Here is a 27,548-nt window from a genome sequence, read left to right as displayed (position 1 = left end):
ATTACAATATTGATAATTTGAGACTTCCATCTGTATGATCCTTTTAGAAATGAACTGATCCACAGAAACAATTCTCATTTATTTAACAAGTAGCAACAGAAATGAAATTGCTCACCTCCAAAAGGAACAGAATGTGACTTGGTCACATGCCGATGGTCTTCAGATTCCCAAATATTATCTCAGTGGTATTAGTATTTGGAATGCAGCTGAATACAATTAGATGAGAACTCAGATGATTAATGAAGTAGGTGCAAATAGGGTCAAGAGTGAAATCTGCTGCCTTCAGATAGAACTTGGCTGGGTAGAAAAGTTAAGACTAAAAGCAAGAATTTTACCAAGAATTAGGCATCTAAAGTTGCTGGAAGGCTGCCAGCGTGATTTTCAAAAAACTCCTACAGAATTTAGAAAAGATGTTCTTGAAGACAACACAGGCCACTCAAGTATTTTTTAAAACTAGGTGCAAATTCCTATTCTGGAGAAGAAAGAATATAGCTTCTAAACCTTCGTTACCTGGAGACCACAAGGAAGTACTCATTAATTCCCAGCTGCTTGCTTGAACACTGGCCACAGAATGGCATATCAGCTTAGCAGGCATATTGCTTTTGCTAGCATTGAACGTTCACAGTTTCTTTTCTATTTCAGCATAAAATAAGAGAATCAATATAGAGAAAAGTTATCTGTACCCTTATTCTGTCACACCACTAAATAAAATCTGATGCATACACAAGAAAGACTGACTTCTGCTTCCAGATATGTTTGTATAACGTACTGCAAGAGATATGTGACAATATCAGGTCTATGACTGTCAGAATCAGCTATTTGAGTACCTTAAAGAAAGAAACCCAGAAGCTCTGATGCAGTCTGATTGGGCTTTTCTTGCCACATATAACTTAACTGGTAGCTGGGGCAATCTCACTACCCTGGCAGTGACAGTTCATGAATAAAACGGATTGCCAAATATGCTAATTAACCACACATTTTCATGCAATAAAAGATCATCATGAACAGTAGTTGGGGTTATTGTGGCTTGATTTTACTTCTTTTGAAATAGTTTGCCTGTCTCTACTAGCACTGAATCTTCTTGCAGCATACACTATGATTTGTTGTGCCGCAATGTCATTACTACCTGCACATCTAGCTTTTAAACCCTTCAGGTGTACTAGTGACAAAATATGGGACTTAACAAGGACATCAACATGCACTTCAGATTACTTTCTTTATAATTCCTTGTATATGTAGCCATCTTTTATTGCTTCCATTCTCTTACAGGAACTTTTTCTAATACGTTAGCTTTCTACTCTGCAACAAGATGTGTCTTTGAATATTACTTCTGTCCTTAATACAGAACATTTCCAGTGCAATTGGAAAATCAGACTAGGAGTGGCACTTTTCATTCTAATACTGTCAAACACACTGTATAAGGAATTATGACTGCCTTTTTCTATATGGCAGTTGCATATGGGAGAAGTGGAAACCTATAGAACTTAGAAACCTATAATTTTTTTCAGCGGCTGCAATATTTACCCCAAGCAAAGATGAATCATGGTAAGATACCAACAAAGAGAACAACACCTGTGGTGCATTAGCACAACTCTTGCTCTCAGAAATTTCAGTTTGACAGTCTCAACAAACACTGCAAAAACCTGCATGCTGGACTGTCTTACCAAACCAGGAAAGAATGCTGTTCAGCTTCCGTTTGGAAGAAGTACCTGTATTAGCAGCTTATTAGTGGAAGATGATTTGAGGATATTCATACCTACAAAATGCTCTTAAAATTATTCCATTGTAACTTTTGGATTGGGATTATATAATGCCAATACAGAAATAAAGACCTGTGGAGTAAGTATCAAGAAATTATGAACAGATCTAACAAAAAAATTAACAAAAATGTGATGGTGGAAGGCTCATATTTAGATGAATTCCAAAAAACGGGCTTCTAGTCCTAAATTCTCAGTGGGGGAAAATACATTCTACTAACCTGTACACACACCAAATATAATCTTTCACTGAATTCCTTGATATAAGTATGGAACAATTCCTGTGTTTAGGAGTATCTGATGAGGAAATGTGTATTTCATGCAGCTACTGCCATGAGCCAGTCTGATCAAAAACCTGGAATAACAAAAAAGTACATGTTCAAACACAGAGCTGAGTGTATTTCCTGCATCTGCAGCTGCCATTTATTCCTTTCCCTTCCCTGACCTCAAAATAAAATACAAGGCAATACAGTTCTGAGGTGATAGAAAGTCAAAAGTGAAAACAGAGTATATGAAAGCAGCATCTCACAAAAGAAAAAAAAAAAGAGAAAAATAAACCCAAGTAAGAGAAAGATTGAAATGACAGTGCGAATTAAGCACAGAAACAAAGGAAAAAAGCTGTCAAAAATAATTAGAAGCAGAGTAAAAAGCAATCCGAGAGAACTAAAAGCAGAAGTTATGACTAAAGGGTCACTTTACAGCTAAGTAACTGCATCTGAAAGACCCTGCAAATACAAATCATCTCCTCTTCCAAAAATGTTTGCAAGATTTTCTCCTATTTTTATTAAGAAAACCTCAAAATGCACATTCATATTGTCTTATAGTACTGTTATTCAATAGCCACTGGTGAGGAGGTACCACTGGAAACTGCACAACTGAAGATGTCCTTTGTTTTTCAAACTCAGGAGTCTCTTGCTAATCTTTTTGAAATTTTCACATTTCTGTTTACTACATTTGACAGATTAATTCCCACTGAAATACTGGAAAACACCTACAAAAATCCCAACAAGCTATGCCATTATACAACTAAATTGATGACTATATAAAGCAATTTCTAATTGAGAAAGCTGTACAGCAAACTCTATTAAACAGCAATTTGATATAAACTTTCTCATACCTTCCTCATGAAAAGTTTCTATCAAGAAACAGAAACCTGCGCCAAAATTGGGGTTGTGTGTGACCATTTTTCTATGACAAGATTTTGAATTTGAAAAATAATCTCAGAGGAGGTCTAACAGGTTGATTACCCACAATTTGTGGTGTAGAAAACATGCACGCCTGTTAGTTAAGGAACTTCCAAAGGCTTCCATCAGATTTCTATGATTGCTGTGACTGATATACTAATGGTTTTGGAGAAGGCAAATTATGACACAGCATTTAGAATGCATTCAGAATGACAAATGACTTGAGCAAGTAGCAAGCAGCTTAGAGGTGGTAAGGACCAACTTCATGTATGATTGCTCAACTGTGAGTTTTCCTGCCTCTGAAAATTGGAAGGCAAAGCAAAATCTGTACGGTTCTTGGCTTCGGCTCCCTCTGGTGGGTAATGCACACTGCAGAGAGCAACAGAATAGTACTGGTACAGGTAACAGCCACAAAACAAAACATTCAGGGTCTCATAAAATACACAGAAATACACCAACAGAGCAACGATTGTAATTGAGATCAAAGCTTTAAGATACAACACAACACATTTATGTTGAAAAGAGGAGATTCTTGTTGAACCAAACCCTTCCAATTCAGAGAAAAAAACAGACTAAGGATTTGATCAAGGCACAAATCTATTTTCAGCACCTAATAGTTAATAAATTAAAATATGGAAGTAGTTAAACATTGCTTTTTTGACAAGAATATTTTCTAGGATTTCCATTCTTGACAGATACTTTGAAGCTTAAAGTTTGATGTCCTTTCTCAAAAACATTTTGTTCATAGGATTCGAAAAATATTCATTATTTCACAAATTTCATACCACAAAGATTCTTCATTTGTCATAGAACGTTTAGATCCAGAAAAGAAAAACATGCTTTTAAAACTGTGATACATTACCTACAAACCACACAGATCTACACGTTTGCAAGTTGAATCCAGTGAAAATTAAAGCAAATTTTATCATTTATATTCTTGAGCACATATCGAAGTCCTTCAACAAGAATGATGCACACACTGCATTCAAGTTTCTCAAACACATGTGTTGTGGTAATTTGTCATAAGTATAATAGTAAAACAAGCATGAGTAGTCCCTGTGCTACAAAAGAGTACTGAAATTTACATTATTTCAGAAAAATGCATAGAGATTTTGCAGACATCAGTAATTGTACATTTCTGCTCTCACCACTGGCAGCACTAAATCAAGTTATAACACTTGCATCCCTGTTTAAAAAAATAAAAAATATATATATATAATTATTTTTCAGATGCTTACCTGTTGATCTGAAACATCTATTTACCATTGTTTTGTTGGGAGAAAAACAACATTTCCATCAGAAAACAGTAATCAAGAGTGAGAGTATTTAGAGTAAGAATAGTCACGGGAACTTAAGACTGTCAACGTATTGAAGCTCTTCAATTGACCAAGTCCAAACTGTTCAGGGCTAGGACCAACTGAATCAACAGTAGAGTCCGTTCATTGAATTGCTTCATTTGCAATATGAAGCATCACATTTTCATACACATCACATTAAAAAAAAAAAAGAAAACAACTAAGGTGCAAGCACACATTTTACATCAAGACTTTCATTCTGAAAATAAACAAACAAAACCTGTGAGATTTATAAAAGATGATTCTTTCTAACATTTTCTCAATTTTAAAAAGGTAAACCTTACAAGTTTCAGGTCCAAATAAAGAACCTGGTCTCAGAAGCTCTTGACTAGATACGTAGTTTTAATAATGGAATTCAAAGCAATGGATAGAATACCCTAGAAACTTCTCTAGAATTAATGTAATTACTTCCCTTTTCCCTTATGCTGCTTTATATTTGCCTCTAACATTAAATAACATAAGGTTCTTATGTGTATTCAGCACAGACTGGCTTGTTTATAAGCATGTAGATTGTATCCTCCTTGTGGTCTCTGCTGACTAATTAATCTGTGAATTTATGTGGGCAGACTGGAGACAGAATGGATCTGTTATCGACCTGCTTATAACACCCACAGTACTGTGATAAGATACATGTAAGCAAAACCCACACTTTTGGCATTCACCAGCAGAGGTCAAGAAAAAGGCTGTTCTTGCTTCTCATACATAACTGACCCCAGCAAAACGTTTGTATTAGATGATATTTTTCAATACAGATATCAGATTATATATTTTAAGTTAGGTATATTTGGGAGATGATTAGGTGACAAGCTAGAGTGAGAAAACAGCTACACTGAGGTGTCATAGAAAACCTTTAATTTTCAAATACCAAACTCAAGACCACATATATGGTCAGATAGTCAGATCTGCTATCAGGAAATCATTCTATGTCAGACTGGCTATTATTTTGGATATTAATTTGTTGCTACAGCATTGAAAACAGCATCCCTTCTTAGGATCATAGTTAACTTCAGGTTGGAAAAGACCACAGAACATCTCTAATTGTCCTCCTGCTGAAAACAGGACCAGCTGTGGTCAGGTCAGGATTCTCTCTGGATGTCTTGGCCCTAAGCCCAGCACTACTGGTGACACCGGACATCCCATTCCCAGACTGCAGCACACAGCTCACTCTCATAAGTATGGAAATGCTCTTATCTTACTAAACATGGCATTTCCATGCGAATGCAGTGTCACATGATAAACAGGAGGTCATTCAATCTAATCATCTCGTGGTTCTTGCTAACCATCCAGAAAGGGAGAAAGGGGAAACATACACAAGAGAGGAGTCTAATGTGCCCAAGACTGAGTGTTATAAATCTTTGAGGGAAGTCCTTTGCAACTCTGAGGCTTGAAGTTGAAAAGAAATCCAAGCAAGCTTATTCTCCCATTGTGAGAAACACCATTCCTCTGTCCTAAAACAACAAAATTAAACCCACAACAAACAAAAACCTACAAAGATTTATCAGCCATCACACAGAGATGAACTTGCTCTAAGACAACAGAGCCGAAACAATATGGGGAGTGGTTAGAAAAAGAACTCCACATATGCTGAAACAAGGGTTCTTCATATATCCCCTGTATAAACTTTCTTCCTTTTATTTTGTACGTAGTGGGGATTTGTTCCCCCATGAAAGACTATGCCAAGTGGAACAAACATTTTTCTAGGCTAGCCTAGAAATTACTGCAGAAGGCTAGTTAAGTGTGGGTTCCTGTAACTAGCTTTCTACCCTACGGATTTTGGCTAATTCTTGCCAGATCAAACTAACCAAAATCCTCACTCCTGTGATAATACAGAGCAGATAGGAAATTGCAGCTCTTCACATTTCAAGTCTCTAGGTTTTCCTAGATACATTTTCCTGGTGGATAACTAAAGCATATTACATTTGCAATTTTCACCCATTTCCCTCTCACAAGATCTGAAGCGATGACTCAATTCCTTCAGGTTGGCCACAAGGATGAACACTCCAGAAAGCATGCTTACAAATTTAAAAAGTACTGTGGTTTCATTTGCTTTCCACAAAAAGCCTTTGCTCAACTGACAGAAAAATAGTGCTGACAATTCCTACAGTCCTGACGTGAGACTGCTTTCAGCACTGATGGCTGTGCATATAATGTGCAAAATATGGTAGCCTGAAAATTGCATTTCTGTGGGTTTCTCAGAGGCACAGCACACAATATACAGGAACCAGAATTCTGACATGAAGAATGGTTCTCAGATACGATATCTGAAAAAGCTGAAATAATATGAATTTTGATTTCCCTTGGTCCCAGAAGTTTAGTTTGCAGCCCTGTCTAGCAGGGCAGAAAACATGAAAATCTACAGGAAGCAATGCCTGCCCCTTTCTTGCCTTGGGAACAGCACCAGCATAGTCATCGGTATCACTGATGAGAGGAGTGCAGCTCATTTGCTCACATCACATTTGACAATATCAGTTTAATAGGACACCTCATTCACATGTCTTTGTGCCTGGAATGACAACCGGGTTTCAGCCTGGTAGATGGAAAGGAAGCAGAATTAGTAAAGTTAAGGACGGCGACGGTAAACAAACATCTGTGGTAAAACAGAGCCATGTTAAAGCCTCATTCAGGCTCAGATGTCACATGGCCCCAGAGTTTGTCTGATCATTTTTAATTAAGAGCATACTGGTATAGCTCTGCCTGATCCAGAAAACCAGTTATGATGACAACAGAGGCTGAGTGGGGAAGGGAATTTGCACTTACCTGAAACATTACAGGAAATTATTACTTAAAAGGAAAAGGACACAGCAGTTCTTATGGAGAGGTGAGATATTACAAATTTTCTTTACTGTGCCATGTTCTTTGAGCTCTGTGTTGACAAACAAAATGAACAGTGGTTTGCTGCTGAACTCACAGAGCTCAACACTGCCAAACATGTGCCAGAATTTCCTTGTCCCAGTTGTAAACACTTCCCTTCTCCTCCCAGGAAAAAAACTTGGAAACTCTCTTTCTGGGTAAACAGAGAGAAAGCAAAATTACCAGCACTAAGTAAACAAGTAACACTTGCTGACCTATGAATAGCAAATCAACAAACACTATTACTTCATAATGACACTGGAAATACATATGAAAGTTATGTAATATGCAAACAATGTTCTTAAGCCAGATGCTTTATATGCAAATTTTTCATAATGCTGCAGTGACAGGCCCTTATAGACACACAAAAAATGCCATAATCTTCAACTGCATTAGTTAAGACTAAACGTTTTCAAAGACAGACTTGCATGGTTGCAAACCAAAAAAATCTTCTTGTATAAGAGACAAAGAAATATCAAAGTACCTAATACTTTCCTTGGCTTCTTCAGATGTGTGAGACACAGCTTGTTAATACAAAGAACGAGTAGCACTAAACGAGCAGATACAGATTTTAATTAAGCAGAAACAAACAACTGCTTATAATATTTTGATTCTTGATTTTCATTGTTTTAATTTCACGTTAGTGCCAATGTTTTTGATGGGATCATTGGTGAAGTAGGACACCCAGGGCAAATTGAGATAAAGTGATCCGAGCCTTCTACATCACTCTAACCCATAATGCATCCTCAAGGATTTAAAATGACATGACCTCTCCTCTAAAAAGTTTTTTCTAGTAAATTCTTACTGCACTATTAAGCATATTCTATAGAGTGTAGCAATAGTTTCATTCTCTGCAGTTAAACAGAATTCCACAGCATGTATTTTATTTTGTTTGGCCAAAACCCAGGCTCTTTCCTCTCCTAGGAGAACCTAAATAGAAGCCTGTGGATTGTAGCAGTTGCATATGCTTAATGGACCAAGCAGTACATTGAACAGGAAAAGGCATTTAGTGTTATTGAGAATTAATCTCTCTAAAGTTCTATTTTACATATTTATCACAGCAATAACACACACACTTAGGTACTGCTAATCCTATCCCAAGATTCTCAGAAGTACCAAAACCAGCCATGTTTAACTCATTTCATCACCAAAATTAAAGTTTTTCCTCTTAGGAAATAATGTATCATTAGTCATTCCAGCTGTGATGTTTTGGTTTCTAGTCTCACCTGTCTTAAGAATCTCAGTGGATGCTTCCTGTCTGAGAGCAAATGGGGCATACTTCTGCAATATCTTCTGTAGCTTGGGGAAAGAGGTCAGCCATTTGCTTTAAGCTTGCTGCCTGTAAACAGGATCATTGCAGAAAACATTCCTGTAGAATGTGCCATGAAGACCAGGAAACATAGTAAGAACATTCTGAAAAGTTAAGAATTTGCTGATCATAAAACATAATCAAGGGACACAGTTACTTCAGGTAGGTGCTGCACAATTTGGTACATATGCAGATACAGTTCGGAGTCCTGTTGTCTTTGCCCTAATAAGTGTGTATCTCAGTTACACCATCTCTAAGATGGGAAGTAAAGTTTCATACAGCTATTTGATGACCCTGTTATGAGCATTATTAATAAAGACTCAAGCTAAATTTTCAAATTATACATCTTATAATAGTGCTCTTCATAACATAAGCATTGCTTCTCATTTGAATAAAGATACCATTAATTCACAGATAGTAATGTTGAAAGTAACTTCTCAGACTTAGTATTTCTTTCATGCAAGTGCTTAGCAATAAAGCTTCCCATAATTAAAGGAGTGAACCAATCTCAGACTAATGAAGAATATATTAATCTCCTTAATGGACTGGAAGGAAAAACATTTACTCCTTAACCAAACAACTGCAGAACTAAAGGATCTAAGTGCTTGTTTCAGAAATACTTGAAACAAAATTTCATCCAGTTTGTGTGGTTAAGAAGCTGCAGCTCTATATCATGCTTACCTACAGGTTAATGCTTGAGGAATGAAGATGACACATTAAACAGATCCTGCTGATCTGAAACATTTGAGTTGATTCTTTGTTAGATTGAATTCCAGCTATATTTTCTTCTGATTATTTGCGAGTTCTCAGAAAGTGTTGAGTAATATCTGCTTGATTGGCCATCCACCTTTTGATTCCCCGTGAGATGCAACACTTAGCATTTTCTTATCTTTATTTCCAGTTAGTTTTATTCTAGCAGTTATACCTTTAATTTTCCTTTTATAATATTCCTGTGAAGACATGACCATCAGGCGTTTCCCCAACAAAAACTGAAAGTAATGAAAAAGAACACATATGTAGAGGAGAAAAGTACAGTCCTGATTTACATACAGCATAAAAGCTAATCCAACAGATTTCTTACAGTGCTAAGAATTTACTTCATTATCACTTCTTTCACATTCTAGGATTACAATATATACTTTCTTCACATAGTAAAACCAGTACTTACTATACCCTCACACACACACACACACACACACACAAAAAGTCCCCAAATTAAATACAAACAGTCTCCAAAACATTACAACAATATTGGAAGTCTCGTCTCTGACACTTCCTCAAAGTTTCCTGATGTTGTAGGACTGAGAGGTCATCACTTCTGATACCACCTCAGGTAGATCAGCTGGAAGTTAGAACTTCTTTTATAACAGCAGCTACATATTTGAGGATAGGATTCTTCCATCAGTGCATTTCTACCTGCTTTGAATCTAGCACAAATAAGCATGTTTTTCTTGAATAAAGATGAGAGCATCTCTACTTTGAATTTACATCTACATACAACAACCCAAAACTATTAGATTGTTCACTCCATTGGTATGAAAAAGGACACATAACCAGTCATCTGAAAGAACACCACAGCAGTACATGAGCTAGAAATAATTCAGTGGTGACATCACATAAACATTTACATATGGAATTGGCCAAACTTATTAAATAATCAGACATTTGTTTCATGGCACTGCTCACATTTAGATACACACATGTAATTCCTGTTCAGATAGCAAGTTCTTCATGGAAGACTTTTCTTCTTCCCTCTTCTTTCTCTTCCAGTTTCCTGGAAAGGAAGCAGACAACAAAAAAAGACAATTCATCTGAAGTTCCAATCAAAAAACAATGAGAACCCCCAACTATCCCAGTTGTGCTTTTTTTGTCTGTTTGCTAGCAACATTTGCAGTAATAATAACTAGCAGACAACCCATAGGATCTGGGACCAATTTTATAACAACATAACTTGATATCCTCTGAAAACAGAAAAATTTTCTCTCTGGACCATCATGGTATGTCGGTGTGTCCCCTAATTATTGCTCTGTGTGGATCACTGTCTGGATTTCTGTTCACTTTTTTCCAAGAACAGTAAACATATCTGAGCTTCATGGCAATATGACACTGCCAAGAATGGTTTTCTGCTTGTTTTAATGTTGTTTTTTTTTTACAGATCTGCTTGCAAGCTGGGTTTTCCTTTGAACCACTTTCTGAACTGAAGATTAACTTGGAGATAAATTTATCTTTAATGTTATACTGGGCCATGTGTTCATTTCTAATTACAACAGGTTTTTGCTCCTGTATTTTTCCACAAGTATGTTGTCAGCACTCTATTTTCTGTCTTACTGTTGAATATAAAGAGCTGCCAAGGAAAGCATTCCCATGGTTTTCAGTATTGGCAGACCCTCCGTACTTATGTGGAGCTTTTTCAGTTTCTCTGGTAAGCATCCTTGAAGGAATGATTCCCTTCAGACAGCAGACCAAATGTGTCCCTTTTTCTAAAGTTGCCTGAAAAAAAAACCACTTGGACCTCAGTCCAAGCTTGCTGCTTTTCCTTTGCATTCCAGACAAATAAAATGCTCATGTAAGTGATCAAATTACAATACACATCAAAGTAGCTACAGAGGAGGGCAAAATTCTGTATCATAAAGACACACAGTTTTCACCCAGGTAACTAGGTGACACATTGTATTATACACTATGTGACACAGTCTGAGTTAGTTCCAGGTGTGAGTAATCAGTACCACTCAATAGTTAATGTAACATTGCAAATTTTTTTCTTCTTCCTTCAGTCAGCATATTCTTCTATATAAAAGCTACGAGAGAAGCATGCAGTGATGCTAAGTATCATTCTTGCACATGCTGGGAAGAGAAGGAGGGAAGGGTTATTCTCTCTCTAGAGGTATGTACTGCAAAATGAGCTGGAGAGCTCCCATAATGCCATGAAATTAGGCTAAAAAAGGTAACAGTAGTTAAAGGCCCATTTTTGAGCTCTTTAATTAATCCACCTGATAAATGAAAATTAAATGTTAATTTAAAACGTTATTTGCAAACCATTTATGGATGGCTTTACTAATTTAGAGCAGCAGGATGGCTTTGGCTTTTCAGGGATGATTTCTTACTTTTGCAATAGGATTTTATTTCTCAGCACTGACTGATGCTTCCGAGCGATTTTTGCAGTTCAGTTAGCTCAGTTTTTGAAAGAGACAATTTAAACACCTGATGTTTAAAAATGCACAAGAGATAGATATACAAGTGTTGTTTACCAGAAATACGACAAAAGTGTGGAAAAAATGTATGTATCAAATACCTTTAAGTTGGCCTTCACATATGCACTTGTTTCAGCACTTACTTGTGTAGGGTACATGCCACTGGCAATGATATCTGTAGAAGTAACAATAACCAACAAAAGTCAGAAACTTTCTCGTTTATACCACTCCAATAATACTGGTCATGCTTTCTGCAAGTAATATTTTAATAATTTAAACCTGAAAAAATGTTAAATGGACTAAATTCATCCTAATCTGGACGGTCTCTTTATCAAGTAAATTTCTGAAGATATGTGCACTGAATCTTGAATCTCCATGAAAACTGAAGACATTAACTTTGGCAGTCAATCTTGAGATTGTGAAAATAGAGCTGTTCCACAGAAGTCAGTTCCTTAAATAGGTGCTCCTACTGTGAATTGTTATTGGTTAGCAAAACTCAGACTGTTTTCTTCTACAAATAATCTGATTGACATAAACAGTCATTAGCATGAATGAACTAAATGTTCCAGCTGTACACAATTCCTTTCACCAGTAGAAAATAAAGCAGAGAAATAAAGCAATAAAGAATGGCTCTCACTATGCTTCTTATGGTCACAGCCCTATTAGTTTGTACAAGCTCTGAAAGCATGCTATTGTAAATTTAGCATGAAGTGATGACTTATTTTAAAAAAAGGAATACTTTAACAATGCCCCTATGTATTCTGCCATTTAAAATGTTTTTAAAAACTACAGCACTAACAATTCCCCTGTGGAAAATAAATCCCTTTTCATCTATGTTAAACTTTCCTCCATCAAAGGATCAAATACTTGCACTGCCACACACACAAATTTTTGTGTGCTAGAGAATCTCACAAAATTAATTTCAGGTTGACATCTGGATTTCAACCCAAATGTAATTCCAACATAACCAATTTGTAATGATACCACAGCAGTTAAGTTCTATGCACCTGGACAGTTCCTTCACTTCATATAATAATTACAAATGTTCATTTCAATCATATTTGCTGTATCGTGTTGTTTGTGAAAGCAGCTTTTGGGTGTTAGCTAATATGCCATTATATAAAAAGATCAAATCTGTTCGTGATCTGCTCTAGGGAGCAACACAGTAGTTTTATGCACAGCAGTGTTGTTTGTATAACAGTGAGGAAAGAGCTTCCATTTCCCTAAGAAACACCATCCATAAAATGGGTGTAATAGAAGAACCTTGTACTTCTTGGATTAAAATTTGATGAGCCACCTTGATACTATGCTATGGATTCATCATGCAGACAGCATCGCAGCGAGGATTACAGTCTACTGAGCTGATCTCTCTGAAATCAACAGAGAACACAAGAAGACAGATTTTGAATCAAGTAATCACTCGATCTCTCTCACTTTACTGCACAGTTTATCCTTAGCTACAAACATACTTAGCAACAAATAACTTTTGGCAAGACTTGTTAATATGTTGTTTGAACACTTGCTATGATTGGATTTTCCAGAAACTTCCTGGAAATTGAAGGCCAAGTTGTTCTTCCATATTTCTGAAGGAAAAGACTACAGTATAGAATGTCATGATACTCCTAAAATTATACTCACTTCCAGTAAATGCCTTTTCTCATCATAAAGTCTTTGACAGCACCCCAGCTACTTAAGAGTTATTTGACTGCTTTGCAACTGTGACTTTATACAGTGAGTATGCATGCACACACTATCCCATAACCAATCTACAAATGAAGGTTGAAGTGACAAATATTATCACATGTGGCTCAAACTCAGATCAAAGATTCTCACCATGATTAGAAGTTTCTGAAGAAGAACTTCTTTTCCATAAGCTACCCATGGTTGTTTTTTTTTTTTTTTGTTGTTGTTGTTGTTTTTTGTTTTCTGTAGAAGAGTTTAATGGCAATGTAGATTAATTATGCAGAAGTTTCAAATGTTCCTTTTCCTTTTAACTGACTTTTTCCCTCTGTTATGCTGCTTTCCCATTTCCACTGGAAAACCAGAAATTCCAACTGAGACTCTTTCAGTGATTTCTTGCAGCATTTTTCAGGAAAAAAAAAAAAGAAAAAGAAATAAAAATCAGCAGAATGACAACAGTAGGGGCTGCTTGCAAACATGTAAGTTACTTTTCAGTGTGTATCAGCAAGTTGCAGACTTCCAAGGTTCTATATCCCTGAGTTTTGTGCAGAAAATAGAAAAACCATGATATATAAAGAGAACAAGAGATGAGGGGCTATTTATGCTGACTTATCAGTAACTGTTAAACAGCAAAGAAAAATATCTACCCACCTGCCCTTTAGATTACTGTGTTTCTCACTTATTGGTTCTCAAAGACATGATCACTGCAACATTCACTTCCTCTACTTGCTTAGATTGCAGAACTTCTTTCACTATTCCTTTCCTGCCCCCACTGGTACACACAGGTTTCTCTGGTAAATATACTTCACATTTCAACACACTGACTTAAGAAGTTATTGCTACCAGTACTTGTGATAAAGCATTAAACACACAGAAAGAAAGTATTTTTTTTTCCCCCTAAAAGGAGGGAGCAAGACAGAAAAGAAGTGTTTTGTTTTCCAGTACAGCCTCTTTTTCTGATCTAAAAAGCTTTAATGTCTTGTGTTTCTAGAGGGAAGCTATCTTCATTAGCATCATACTGTTATACCAGCCCGTTGCATCAATTTCTCAGCACAAGGTTTCAGTGTTTTGGGAAGAAAGAAAAAAAAAAGGATAAATAAAACATAGTATGCAAAACAGAGATTATTTAACTCTTGATGGTATAACTCTGCTCAGTAAGAAGCTGCCTCTGAATTCTACTGAATTCAGCAAAGATTTTATTACCTTGAATGAGCTTTGCAATCGTTAACCTGTACTGTGTAACAGAGTGTTCCTGAGAGCAGGAAAGCAATTGTTCAGCTCAATGGGTCTTAATGCACTTGTTCAGATTAAACAGAAAACAGTGGCCTTTTTTCAAAATACTCTTATGAGTGATTCTGAAAATGTACAATTGCTTCCTGTCCTGGGAATTTCCTTCAGTGCTGCTCAGTGTTGTCCACATCTTATTAGTAGCATCAGACAGTCCTAACAAGGAAACAAGGCTTCTGAACGGATGTGCACTCTCTGTTCTCAGAAGATTTCAACACATGACTAGAAAAAGCCACTGGTGATCTGTGGTATCACAAACACCAGTCCTGCTTTGAAAGGGATGCTGGACCAGCTGACTTCCAGAGGCTCCTTCTAGTTTGCATCTCTGTGATTCAGTGTGGATTTACTAGTCACCTTAAAAGACCTTCTAATTCTTACTTGAAATTTTAGTCTTACCTTGTTGGTAAACAACTATTAACCAATTATCTTCTTGTATTTTGGAGATGAAGGAGACGGTAAAAGCAGCCTGAGATGGGTGGGTTGAACCAGACTCTGTCCTTACAAGCTGTCAAGAGTTAAATAACAGCAGTGAGGACATGGGTTACCATGTGCCTATCAAAGGGTCACTGTAGTTTAAATATCATCTAGTGCTACTTTGCCAACAGATGTTTGAAGAAGGCAGTATCCTATAACTGGCTGAGTACTCCAGGCCGAGTACATCACCATTGTGACAACAAGCTGAAAGAACTGATTATATGAAACTGAATAAACCAGTGAGTAGAACCTGAGATAAAGTTCAATTGCGAGTGTGTTCCCATGAATTACTATATGAATACATGAATCCCTTCTATTTTGCTAATACTACTGTGCACCCAAAGAGGGAGAAGACTTTTGAGCCGAGAGGAGGAGTGTGTATGAATCTCCATATGTCTTGCTACTGCAGGATAGTAAAAGGTACCACAAGAAAGGAAGAAAACTTCTATCTCTCTTGAAGTCATTTGTCTGAACAGTTATTCAACACATGCTGGCACATCAGCTAATAAGCTAATATATCTGCTTGCACCAAGAGCATTTTAAACATCACAATAACCAAGTTAAGAAATAAAAGAATATACAAAAATAGTGGCTCCACAGTCATATAAGCTGTTACAATTGTGAAACTTTTAACTTGTTTGTACTGATTGATGCCTGCTAACCAAGTCCAGGCACCCTCCGTGGATAGCACACACATACTTCTATGTGTGGCATGAAACGTAAGCAGTACATTTCCTGTCATCCCATTCAACAGAAACTAAAGGATGTCACTAGTGCTTATCAACAGTACATCAGAATCTGCACTGACTACAATAAAACAAATCTGCTGAAAGCTTAATGCTTAATCACATGGATTGAAGCTAGTCAACCTAAAATTATCCAAGAGTGTTTATATGCCACAGATCCACTGCAGAGCGATGAGCTGAAGCAGGTACTAAAGCTACTGAGATCCAGTCAGTTTTATTACACCAAATTAATTTGTGTCTGCATGTTGTTGTCCTGTTTCAAATCCCCACTTTCTCCCAGGGACAGTTTTGATAATTTTTTTCTCCAGTAGAATGAAGACTTACTTTTCCTCTCAGAATTATGATCATACACAAACTCAGGCCTTTGTACCACCTCCCTGCTAGCAGGAACAATAGGAAGCAAAGCACTAAGCATCTGCTTGGATACTACTGGTGATGAGAAGCATGTAGGAACATAAGGAAATTTTTCTATCCATTCTTTTTCACATAAGTATCACATAGGCAGCTTTAATTTTGGCATGCCCTTACCTCTGATTGAGACTTATTTCCTGATTTGAGTGGATTTTTAACTTTAGCACTATTTTCATCTAGGAAATAAAATTTCTATAGCACATCTTGTACTTCTATCATCTAAAAATATATGGAATGAGGGGAAAAATCATAACCATGCTGTATGCCTGACAACTGAAACTTGGTAATGTTCTAGGGTTGATCTTCAGAGAAGAATGTAAAACTGATAATGCTGTAAAAGCGTATTAATTATCTATAGGGGCTATGTACTTTCCATCAGACTTTTATCAATGGGATGCTACATCTTCCCCACAGTTATAAAATCTCTCTTCAAGGTCAACTGAACATAGCTTTTCTGAAAGTAGTAATCAAATGGATCCCCTACAGACAGCAGCTCTTCAGACAGTAATGCTTTCATTACATTTGTTTTTCCCGCAGGAAATCATAAAACGCATTACTGACAAAGACACTTGATTTAAAGCAACATCCTGCTCTGAACAGTGACTCCATACAAGACTGTGTTTATTGCTTCTCTGTGACGCTGTAACAGATACTTGTTGTAGAAAGAAAATATTATCTGTTCTTGACTATCTTCCAAACTCATCCTAGAATGACTTTTCCCTGTCACTGATCATTACGAGTAATAACCACACTACAGATGAAATTATGCCCTCAGAGATATCTGTGCAACCTCATTACTCTCCACTAAGGCTGTGCAGATATAGTTTGGCTGAATCTGTCAATGCTGTGACATTATCAGATCCCACAATGTAAGCAACTTGCAACATGCAATCATAATAAGTTATAAAATTTCTGCCATACTGTAAAGATGAATATATAAAACATACTACTGAATCAGCAGTAATAAGTATGAATGGTCAAATACAAGGGATAGCTAAGTAAAACTTAAAACAAATGACATACACTGAGTCTAACATAAGACACTGGTATCTGGATTTAGATCCTCACGTGGCTGGAGCAATTCAGCCATGTGGAGTCACTGCTCAATTTGCTTTGAATGAAAATGAGAGAAAAGAAACAGTTCATTCTATCACTCTTGTAAAACGTTCTGTCTTTTTGCAGCACTAGTCAACGTGTTCTGTATAAGTCATTGCTAAGAGTACAACAGACTTTCTTTCAGAGGTTCTTCAATGGGCTCGGAAAGAATGACAGGAAGCCTAACAGTCAGAGGAAGAGAAGTTCTTCTCAGTCATTGAATTGTCCCATTCCGAAACAAAGCCAAAGCTATGTTGGTGAAAGAATAAAGTGGTGGTGACAGAAAGAGAATCTATGATCCTCTTGTCTTTCGCTATATCCCAACTTCATTCAGAAATTTATAGCTCTGCAACTGTAAGCTTTGCCTTTGTTGTATTTTATTGCCTCACAGCAATTAAGACTTATCTCCTGTATGCTTCCTTCCTCCTTTACTTCTTCCTCTAATCCATCCAGAATTCTACACTTCTGGTATTTTATCTGCTGAATGAACATTTCCTTACCCCACATCCTGCTGCTAGGCACAAGTGCTGAGGGAGCTATACCATAAACCACAAGACACAGCTAAAGGAAACAATTTCCAGAGGGGAACTATTCTTGATGTAGACCAGCTCAAATGATTTTCACTGCACAAAGTTCACAGTACAATCTGAAATCACTCATGCTGCCTTGGCTAAAAGTAGCACAGCCTCCCTCTGCACTTGTACCAAAGGTCCTATCCATTTCATGAAATGCTGGCATTTTGCCTATGCTTCTTTTAGTCACCAAAATCGAACTACTTGCCAGCCAGGTGAGCTTTAAATGCCCACCCCATATACCATCAGTTGCAGTGGTACTGCAGACAGCCTTGATTTCAGCATCAGCTCTGTAAGCCTACAGGGTGAGCAGAAGAAGCCAAGTACATACTGGTGATTAAGCACAGCTGTCAAGCACTCCACCCAGCCTTCTTAAAGTCCAGCTGCATTATTACGTGGGATTTGATGCACTACAGTGCAATACAGCTCCTGGTTTTGGTACTAAAAGCACTGAATGAACTTGCACTTAATATCATGCAAATATGACTAAAGATCACCTTTCGGTCTCATCCAAAGAGAGAAAGGTAGAATTCCAGCGTGATGGTAACAGCCCTTGTGCTTTGACCATGAACTTTTAGTTTTTCAAACATCCATAATCATAAGCAGCATAAGAAATGGACAGGTTTTGGAAGCAGCTGTGTTTGAGGCACCAAATTGTTTACCAAAAAAAGCGTGCACCCTCTGCAAACAGCTCCTGTAACTTGAGGCTAGGACTGGCACTACCTAGGGATGTGCACCAGGGCAATTTAAGGACTTGAGAAAACAAACTCTTAATTCTTCTCTCTTAATGACAAGCAAACAAGTCATAAATGATGGGTTCAACCCTCTCGTGATGAATGGCAAAAGACATTTGGAGCAAGAAATGTACATAATTGTTCTGCTTTTCACAGTTGGAGAATTCAGTAGGTTTGTTTCTCAACACCTACATGATTTAAAGAGAAACATCAGTAGACACAACAACAATCAGTACGTTCTTAAGGTGTAATCCTTGCTTCCCAAGGAATGGATCAATCACAGAACAACAGCTTTCCAAGGTGCCAGGAATATCAGCCAATGCAAACATGCACTGAAAGACTGAAGAGAAAAAACGATGTTATAAATGGAGTTTTGGTTACAAAGATTAAGCTTTACTTAAAATGTGGAGAAGGTATTGTTCAATAGTTTACTCAGTCATGTTCTGCACGTATAGTTCTACGTATAGAAAGACACACACCTGCATTTCTTGACAAAAATCATTACTTTCTCACCCCTCCGTTTCCAGTGCTCAGGCCTCTCCATTAGACTTCTAAATAACTTTCTTCCCAAATATTAGGCTACAACATAAAACAGTTAAACTAAATGAATTACCTTTTAAAAACAGCACAGAAATGAAGAACTGATCCTCATAATCCTAATGCAAAATATTTCCTGTCCAAGCAGACTTCAAAACACGTTCTAAATCCCTGCTAAAAGAACCAGAAGAGATTGCTAGGACATCTCCCTACAAGCACATGATATATAAGCAAACAAGAAGCTGAAAATTTAGGCATTTCACTAGGTTAACAAGTTCACTGTTACGCACAGCAGCTCTATAAAAGCAAGAGATGTGGTTCTTATCTGTCTTTTCCACATGACCCCAAAATAAACTATTCATATAAATTGTCATGGCAACTTAGACACAAGGATACTAGCAAAAGCAAGTCAATTCCCCTTGGTGAAATTTAGAATAGCAAAAGCTCTAACCATTCTGATGCTAGCAGAGACTAAAGCCCTTCCCTGTTCCATGATCACAGACAACACTGATTTCTTGCTGAGGCGCTGCTCCCAGACAGTCTTGCTCAGGCTGCAACCATAAGCCTCCAGCCCAGTCAAACATGAGAATGGATCATCTGGAAGAAGTTCTATCTTGGGTACTTCGCTAACTCTTATTAAATGTGATTTGAGTTCAGAAAGAAATCAGCCTTTCCAAAATTAAGCATTACATAAGAATCAATATTATTTTCCTTAAATGAACACATATATTTATTCACTGTAACCCTACAGTTTCAGCAAAAACAACCATTTCTTGCTGGATGACAGCAGTACAGACCATGTTTCTTTCAGATCTCTTCACAGACTCTTCTGAAGAGTGAAAACATTGAATTTTTTTTCTATTTTTTCCCTCCACCTGCAGTCACAACACTTCACGGAGCTTTTTTCTTCATGTATGTTTTTTTTTTATACTTTGTATATATAAAGACAATAAATATAATGCATACATTATATGCAGATCAGCAGTAATTTTGCAATACATATGGTAAAAGAGAAATAATTTAAGAGAATATGAGAACTGCAGTGATAGCTTGCATATAAGCTCTACTGACATAGCAGTAGCACAAAAACTTCCACTCTGACAGCTGAAGTCCTAATTTGACAGCCATGTAAACTATCTTGTATTGGCTGCACAGGCTCTTATCTGACCACCACCAGTCAGAGCATCCAGCCTGTGCCTCCAATGTTCACTATGTGCTTTACATAGCACATACAGCAGAATACACTCCAAGAGATGCTGGACTCGCTATGATGGCTATTTTCCTGTTTCTCACTGGAGTGATTAGTCCTAAGAGTAACAAACACACCCACAATGAAATGCAAACTTATACTGAAAGAGGAAAGCATCCTTCTGCCAATCATTAGGAACACTCTCTCAGAGAAAATGCTTTGCAAATTCAAATGGAGCCCTAGAAATACAGCAAGGCAATATATGAATCCAAAAAACAAAAACACATACGACAGCAGATAAATAGGTATTTATTTAGGTTCATCTCAAAACACACAAAAATAATAGAGGACATTAAGGCATCTTGTATTCAATAACCGTTCATATGGTAAAGATGACTTCTCTTTCTGATAATAAGAGCACACTAGAAAAAAGTTTCCCCAACACATTTGGCAGCGCTGACTTGTCAGGCTGTTCCAACATTCAGCCAGCAAAACCCTTCAAAGAATGCCCATTTATCTCAATAAAGAGCTACAAAATCTAACAGTCCTTGAGAGATATGCCAGATTGCACTCTTCTTTCCCTTCAAACACACGACCTTCTGTAAAGATGCACACTGGAGGAAGGCTAACAGGTGCATACTTCAGAGAATAAAGAACACAGACTCATGTTGGAACCACTCATTTCTTTCAGTAACCAGAGCACTTGTCCTTGCTTTCACTAGTATTTGCTATTTCAGCCAAAAACGAGTGAAAAGAGAACAAGTTCTGCCTTAGGATGCAAAAATTTGTATGCTCTTCTTCTACATTTGTATTAGATAAACAAATGACAACAGTTTTGTTTCCATGGAATAATTTATTTTGATGAATTATGCTGTCAAGTGACTAATCAGTGTTATAGTGCTTTTTTCTTCCATTGGAATAACAACATCAGGAAATGTTTACAGTATCATCGGGTTCGCTATAAAAGGATTTACTACAGAGTAAGATATAAATTAATAAACACTGCATATAGCACTATTCGCTTTACCACATTCACCCTCTGTATCCTTTGTTCACATTTTTACCTCCATTTAAGGCAAGTTTAGTTTCCGAAGAAGACTACGTAGTCTCAAGACAAACCTGTGTGTCTGGGTTTATGAGTTAGGAAATTGAGCTTTATAAAACCTTTACTTCAACAAATAAGAAAGCTATTAAGAGAAAGACGGTGACCCAAAATTGCACTGTATTAAGAGGTTGAGTTTCCATGTACCAAAGTCCTTTATTCATCATCTTTAGAACCAGTTTTGCTTAACTATGGAAGAGACACAAAAAGAAAGTGTTCAAAGTTTAGACTGCCATTCCATTTATTAGGAAACAAGAACAACGTTATTTCCATCTTACGTAGACCACATGTATATTTAATTACTAATATAGACTGAATGTGATACTGTATCAAGAGATTGAAACGCACCAAAAATAATTTCTTAACTTTAAGCACTAAATAAGCTTATTTCCTGAACCCAAAATCTTATCTTCATGTATTTTGTGAACTGCTTTAAAAAATACAAAATGCAACTGATTTTAAGGAAAAGCAAACAAACAAAAAAAGCCAACCCAAACCAACCAACCAAACCACAAAGAATCTTAGGGTACAAGGTCTATTTAATTTGAAGATCAGGTCACCTGCTCTCCAAACTAAAACATGTAGCAATTGAGAAACTACCCCTACATGTCTCTGGAAGACTTCCACGTAGAGATTTACACAACACAAAACCAAACACTATTTCTCTTTTTTTTTTCTCTAAAGCTAATTTTATAATTATTAAACATTGTGAACCTGTTGGGAAATTTATCTGGAATCCAAGACATCCACTAGAAACAGCTACTTTCAGTTCAGAATAACTGCCTACAACCACCATCATCATTTGCTCAATGTAATGCAACAACAAGAACTAGTGCTAGCCTTATGCTGTGCAATTATAGTTGTGCAAAATAAAATAGCTTGCTATCAAAATTGTCGAGTAGCTACACTGACTTCCACTGAACAAGCAAAGCCTGAGAAGCATTTGAGAACTACACAAATTAGAATCTAAAATGAGCAACAATTTTACAGTTCTTACTATTGCTTGCAAATCTTTTTAATATTAAAAGAAAACTTGATAATACTTACATGCTGGATGCATACAGATACAAATCAGATGCCACAGTCAAATCCAAACAGAGTTGGAAAAAAAAATCAGATTAGTTTTCTTCAGATGTACAAATCAACTCAAATGCACAGAGGCAGTATGTTGATAACACTGCTTATCATACAGCTGTACTACCTTAATGACGTCCACCCAGTTCCATCCTCGAGGAAGCTCTCCTTTGTGATCTGCAGAATAACAAGGTTTTATTTTCAACACACAAACAAATTAAAATCAACACACAAAATTGTAAAGAGTCATAAATCTTAATTTGTCCATTACAAAGCAATGAAGACAAAGAACATATTTACTTCCTGAACGCATCCTGTTCTTCGAAGTAATTCTCAGACCTTTTACACTTGAATTAACAGACAAATCTAAATGAGCTGAGTCAACCACTAGTGATGCATTCTTTCAACTAGATCTTACACAGATTTTCCCATCTGATGTCCACATTTTGAATGCCAATTATGGATTTAAATTAAGTAAATTATACTTAGAAATTGCTATAATGAGATATGATTTTTGCTGCGTTGACTGAGCATTACCTAGATCATTATTAAAAACTGAGGCTAAACACAAAATTCATCAGCAGAGTTAAGTCAAAATATTGAACCCTTTTCTACAAAAAATGTAGTATTTTACTGAAAGCACAAAGTGACCACAGAAGCATCTCTACCTCGAGGATACAAACTAATTAAAAGGTTCTACTTTGGGTTCCAACCAAACATTTTCTTTTAGAAATTACATTTTTAATAATGTGAATTACTTATCAGAGTCTATCAACAAAAGATAAGCCTTTTGTTGAAAGGGACTACTATGATGTCCCAAATGCTTTCCCCAAATGGTATGTTTGAAAACTTCACGTTTGTCACAAACTGAAATAACAAAATGAAATTAAATCAATGACACCTCAAAATCCCTACTGTACAGTTTTTACTGCTTTTACCAGAACTATCATCTCAGGCAAGAATCATAAATCTGTGTTTCTTTTGCTTGGTTTAGATTAAAAAACAGTTAATCTTATAAGCAAGAGACTTCTGATTCCAATTACCAAAACAACACAGCTGTTAAATTTTGACTCTTGCACAACCCAAACATAACAATACTAGAATGGACAAACCTGTTTTGTCGGCTAGCTTTCTTTTCTGGGTTTTGGATAACTGTTCCTTTTTGTCTTTTTTCTTATTTGCTGGCACATCAGGAGGTCCAATAGAAATACTATTGCTTACTGAAGTCTGAGAAAGGCAAAAATTGTTGTTAATATTTTGCATGCTAGTTCACCTATCATACTCCAGAATCCAGTACAAATACAGAGTAAAAGCACAGATTCCTCTGTGCCTGATTACTGTGAAAAAGAAGAAAAGCCACCAGCAGCCTGCAGCTTTTAATCAGCATACAACGATGACAGTAATAGCTTTAAGAACCATGAAGAAGAGACTGGAATTACTCCTTTTCAGAGTTGCCGAGGGGCACTTCTTACACTGTCAAAATTTGATGGTGAAGTGTGATTTAGTCTGAAGGGATTCAGACTTCCAAAATAGAAAAATCATTCCTTTTTCCTCAAAATAAGACTGCAGCATGACAAGGGCCATTAAAGAGGAAGCAATACAAAAAGGCAAACATAGAAGCTGCAAAACTTGCAGAAGATCCTGAAGACACGTTCATGCAATTCACAGCATCCCAGGAAGCTTTCAATAATTGGCACCTGAACAGACATCTTTAACCTATTCCAGCTCTCTTTAGCTTTGTTTCTGTTCCAAGTCTCCATTTTTATGTCATTTTGCAGCCCATTCACATTTTGCTATGACAGCAAAATAACAAACAAGACAATTATTACCACAGAGCATTGCAGCACCATGACCTATGGGCTACTGTTTAGCCACAGCCATTAGTCAGTATGCTGAGTGTAAACCTTACAAGTAAAGCAATGAAGTACTCTGAGGTTTATTAACTACTTTTGCAGTTTTAAAAGTGATGAATTTAAATGTGAATTTATCACCTTACCACAGTGTTAACAGGCTGATTTTCCATGAACGATTCTTTATTATCTTTGGCATATTCAAAGAGTGTGTATGTCATAGCAGTTCCAAGATTAGCTTCAACTTCTACCATTAATTTATCCAGTATACTTTGTTTAATAGCTGAAGATCTGAAAAAAATCATAGAACTCATCTATAATCTAGACAGAAGAAAAAAAAGCTCATCGACCAAAAAGCTCCCACAAGTAAAGTTAGGGAGTGAAGCTATCATACATACTTACATTGTGTTGTTGAAGAAAGCATCCATCGATATGACTGGTGCTGTTTGTGGATATGTTTCTGGCCAAGAAACTTCTATTAGAAAGGCTTTGGGATCTCCATTTTCTCCTATCTGAAAGAGGAAAAAAAAAATCAGAAAGCAACAATTTCCAATCACTTATTAAAGATTAAATTGTCAATACAAAAGTCTTTCTCTTCTCTAAAACTGATCAAATTACTTCAAATAACAACTGTTCATTTATAAAGCTACTGGTCACAAATTAAAACTTTTATCTGGAAATTTTTTATCTAGACATGAACATTAGTCTCACAGTTTTTATCCTGGGAAAAGCAAAATAAGTATAAATAAATAAATAAATGTATATACATATGGGGCTTTGAGCAACCTGGTCTAGAGCAATGTATCCCTGTCTATTGCAGGGGGGTTGGAACTAGATCATAGAATCATAGAATGGCCTGGGTTGAAAAGGACCACAATGATCACCTATTTGCAACCCCCCTGCTGTGTGCAGAGTCGACAACCACCAGACCAGGCTACCCAGAGCCACATCCAGCCTGGCCTTGGATGCCTCCAGGGATGGGGCATCCACAACCTCCTTGGGCAACCTGTTCCAGTGCATCACCACCCTCTCTGTGAAGAACTTCCTCCTAATATCTAACCTAAACCTCCCCTGTCTCAATTTAAAACCAGATGATCTTAAATTTCCCTTCTAGCCTGAACAATTCTATGACTCTATGATACATGAAGTTATATCATTTCCAATGTCTGTACCAGTACAGCGTAGTAGCTGACATTCAGTAGCATCTGGAGTAGAAATGAAATACATAAAACTTTAAATCAGGCATCAGCAACTTTTATCAAGACATCATCTACACTGTAGCTGTCCAGTTCCCAGCAGTATCGAGAAGAAAACCCATCATATGGTTTACATACAAGTTCTCCTTTTCTCAGGAAGGCACTGTCTGCACCATGAGTAAATCCACACAGAAAGCTGCACAACCGTGTTCTTTCTTGGCAGTGCAGCTAAAAATCGGGTAGCCTTACCTTCAGTGATGCTACATTTCCTCAGTATCTGTAAAGACCTTTCTTTTGTCTCAGTTTCTTAGCAGACGGATCACAGAACACCTTCGTTTTAGGTGAGACCCACCAGAGACCGACGAGACACACTAATTCTTTTGACTTCCTCGTGCACTTTCTGCACTACGCTTTCTCAATCCCAGAACCTGGTGTCGGACAAAGGCAATAAGACATACATTCTTTCACAGGAATGATGCGTTACTGCCTTTGTCTGACATTAAGTTTTACGATACTTCGATTGAGTTTTCCTAACTTTTGACTTCTTAATCGGCGACAGCTAAAGCTGGCAAGATATCGCGACGCAGTGCAGGCACGTCACGATCGCTCTTTTCAAAAAATACAGCTTACTCAGAGCGGCGATACGCGTGTCAAGGGAACCTCGGGCCGCCCCTGCGGGCAGCCCCATCCGGGCACCGCACAGCCGTGACGGGCTGACACCGCCGCACGAAGGTCCCGCGACACGTCCCTCCTGGCACAGCCGTGCCTGCGGCGCTGCCTTACCCTGTACTGGAAGGACACCGGGCTGAGCTCCCTGAAGCAGCCGTCTCCTTCGTAGATCGAGCGCAGCGCCTCCAGTTCCATCTGAGGGAGGGGCACAGAGCGCGATCAAAGACCGCGGTCGTCCGTCCCCCCCCCCGGTCCCGCACCTCAGGCTTTTCCCGCCTTCTCCGCGCCACGCGCCCCTCCCGGGCCGGTTCCCCTCAGCCGGGCGGGAGGCAGCCCGGCCCACCCCTCCCCTCACCTCCTGGTCCTCATTGGCCGCCATGGCGCGCGGCAGGCACCACGCGCGCACCCGCCCGGGGCTGCGCGGCCCCGCCGCTGCCACGCATGCGCGGGAGGCCGGAGCGAGCCCCCGCCGCGGCCGGCGTTCCCTTCCCGTCTTCCTCGTCTCTTCCTCCTTTCGCTGACTGGCTCCGGCGCGGGGGCGGGCTCTCTCTGATTGGCCGCGCGAGCGCCGATTGGTGAGTTTTGCCGTCCGTCTCCCGGCCGGCACCTGCTTCCTGAGGCGGCGGCCCGCCCCGCCTCCCGCGATCGTCGCCGGTGCCGGCGCTGCCGGGCGCCCAGCCGCAGCTCCGGCCTCCAGCTTCGGCCGGGGGCCGCGGGGAGCAGGATGACTCCGAGCCAGTGGGACTTGCCGGTGGAGCTGTGCTGCCGGCCTATGGCCTTCGTCACCCTCACCGGCCTGGACGTGGTGTACAACGCCGTGCACCGGGCCGTGTGGGACGCGTTCTGCGCCAACCGGAGGGCCGACCGCGTCCCCATCTCCTTCAAGGTGCTGCCCGGCGACCACGAGTACCCCAAGTGCCGGACGAAGGTAGCGAGGGCCGGCGCTGATCCGAGGGCCGAGTCCCGCGGGGGCGGGTTGAGGGAGCTGGGCTTGTGGGGCGCGGAGCGGGGAGGGCTGCGGCCTTCCGGTGCCTGAAGAGAGCGCGCGGAAACGTGGGGACGGCTCTTCTGCTTCGCGGAGCGCGGTGACAGCGGCGGGGGTTTCGCACTACGAGAGGGGAGGCTTGAGTGGAGGCGGAGAGGCCGTTCTGCACCGGCACTGCTGCACACGGCTGCGGGTGTCCCAGCCCTGGAGGTGCCCGAGGTTGGCTGGGCCGTGGGGAGCGCCCAGCCCGTGGCAGGGGTTGAGGGCTTTGGGGTCCCCTCCAACCCAAACCATTATACGC

General features: G+C 38.6%; 2 protein-coding genes and 1 long non-coding RNA gene across 15 annotated transcripts in view; 1 reads left to right on the top strand and 2 right to left on the bottom strand.

Moving 5' to 3' along the window:
- LOC116238061 (uncharacterized) overlaps positions 1-19,983 on the bottom strand; it is a 34,685-nt gene extending 14,702 nt beyond the window's left edge. For 2 of the 12 annotated variants that reach the window (XR_016465930.1, XR_016465923.1), the window contains exons 1-9: positions 19,259-19,983; positions 18,838-18,985; positions 13,480-15,118; positions 12,944-13,016; positions 11,748-11,821; positions 10,156-10,229; positions 9,137-9,444; positions 8,373-8,485; positions 116-2,112 (exon numbers count right to left, since the gene is read on the bottom strand). This is a non-coding gene — a long non-coding RNA (uncharacterized LOC116238061). Of the gene's footprint in view, positions 1-115; positions 2,113-8,372; positions 8,516-9,136; positions 9,445-10,155; positions 10,230-11,747; positions 11,822-12,909; positions 13,017-13,479; positions 15,119-18,837; positions 18,986-19,258 lie in introns of all 12 variants that reach the window. The other 10 variants (XR_016465928.1, XR_016465927.1, XR_016465931.1 and 7 more) reach the window with 10 other exon arrangements.
- A 675-nt stretch (positions 19,984-20,658) lies between these two features.
- On the bottom strand, positions 20,659-26,772 carry RWDD4 (RWD domain containing 4). Its single transcript, XM_090138902.1, has 6 exons — positions 26,618-26,772; positions 26,377-26,457; positions 24,800-24,909; positions 24,544-24,688; positions 23,660-23,774; positions 20,659-22,724 (listed from the first exon to the last, which is right to left on the bottom strand). The coding sequence occupies exons 1-6, from the start codon at positions 26,639-26,641 to the stop codon at positions 22,615-22,617; spliced, it is 585 nt and encodes a 194-aa protein (XP_089995028.1). The 5' UTR covers positions 26,642-26,772; the 3' UTR covers positions 20,659-22,614.
- Positions 26,773-26,862: 90 nt separating this feature from the next.
- The window catches only part of TRAPPC11 (trafficking protein particle complex subunit 11), a 34,487-nt gene continuing 33,801 nt past the window's right edge, over positions 26,863-27,548 (top strand). Inside the window, exon 1 of one of the 2 annotated variants that reach the window (XM_090138897.1) lies at positions 26,863-27,190. In XM_090138897.1, coding sequence (XP_089995023.1) covers positions 26,987-27,190 — 204 coding nt within the window. In that variant the 5' untranslated portion in view covers positions 26,863-26,986. The remainder of the gene's footprint in view (positions 27,191-27,548) is intronic. The other variant, XM_031607441.2, reaches the window with a different exon arrangement.

The sequence above is a fragment of the Phasianus colchicus genome, chromosome 4 (genome assembly GCF_987193195.1).
Source record: "Phasianus colchicus chromosome 4, bPhaCol1.hap1.1, whole genome shotgun sequence".
Classification (NCBI taxonomy): domain Eukaryota; kingdom Metazoa; phylum Chordata; class Aves; order Galliformes; family Phasianidae; genus Phasianus; species Phasianus colchicus.
Note: the sequence above shows the minus strand (reverse complement) of the source record. Positions and strands in the feature narration are given on the sequence as shown.

Coding starts and splice junctions, on each gene's coding strand:
- RWDD4 (XM_090138902.1), bottom strand. CDS start 26,641: ATGGCGGCCAATGAGGACCAGGAG. Junction 24,910..26,376: donor CGGTGTCCTTCCAGTACAGG/GTAAGGCAGCGC, acceptor TTCCTCTTTCAG/ATAGGAGAAAATGGAGATCC. Junction 22,725..23,659: donor AAAGCTAGCCGACAAAACAG/GTTTGTCCATTC, acceptor GTTATTCTGCAG/ATCACAAAGGAGAGCTTCCT.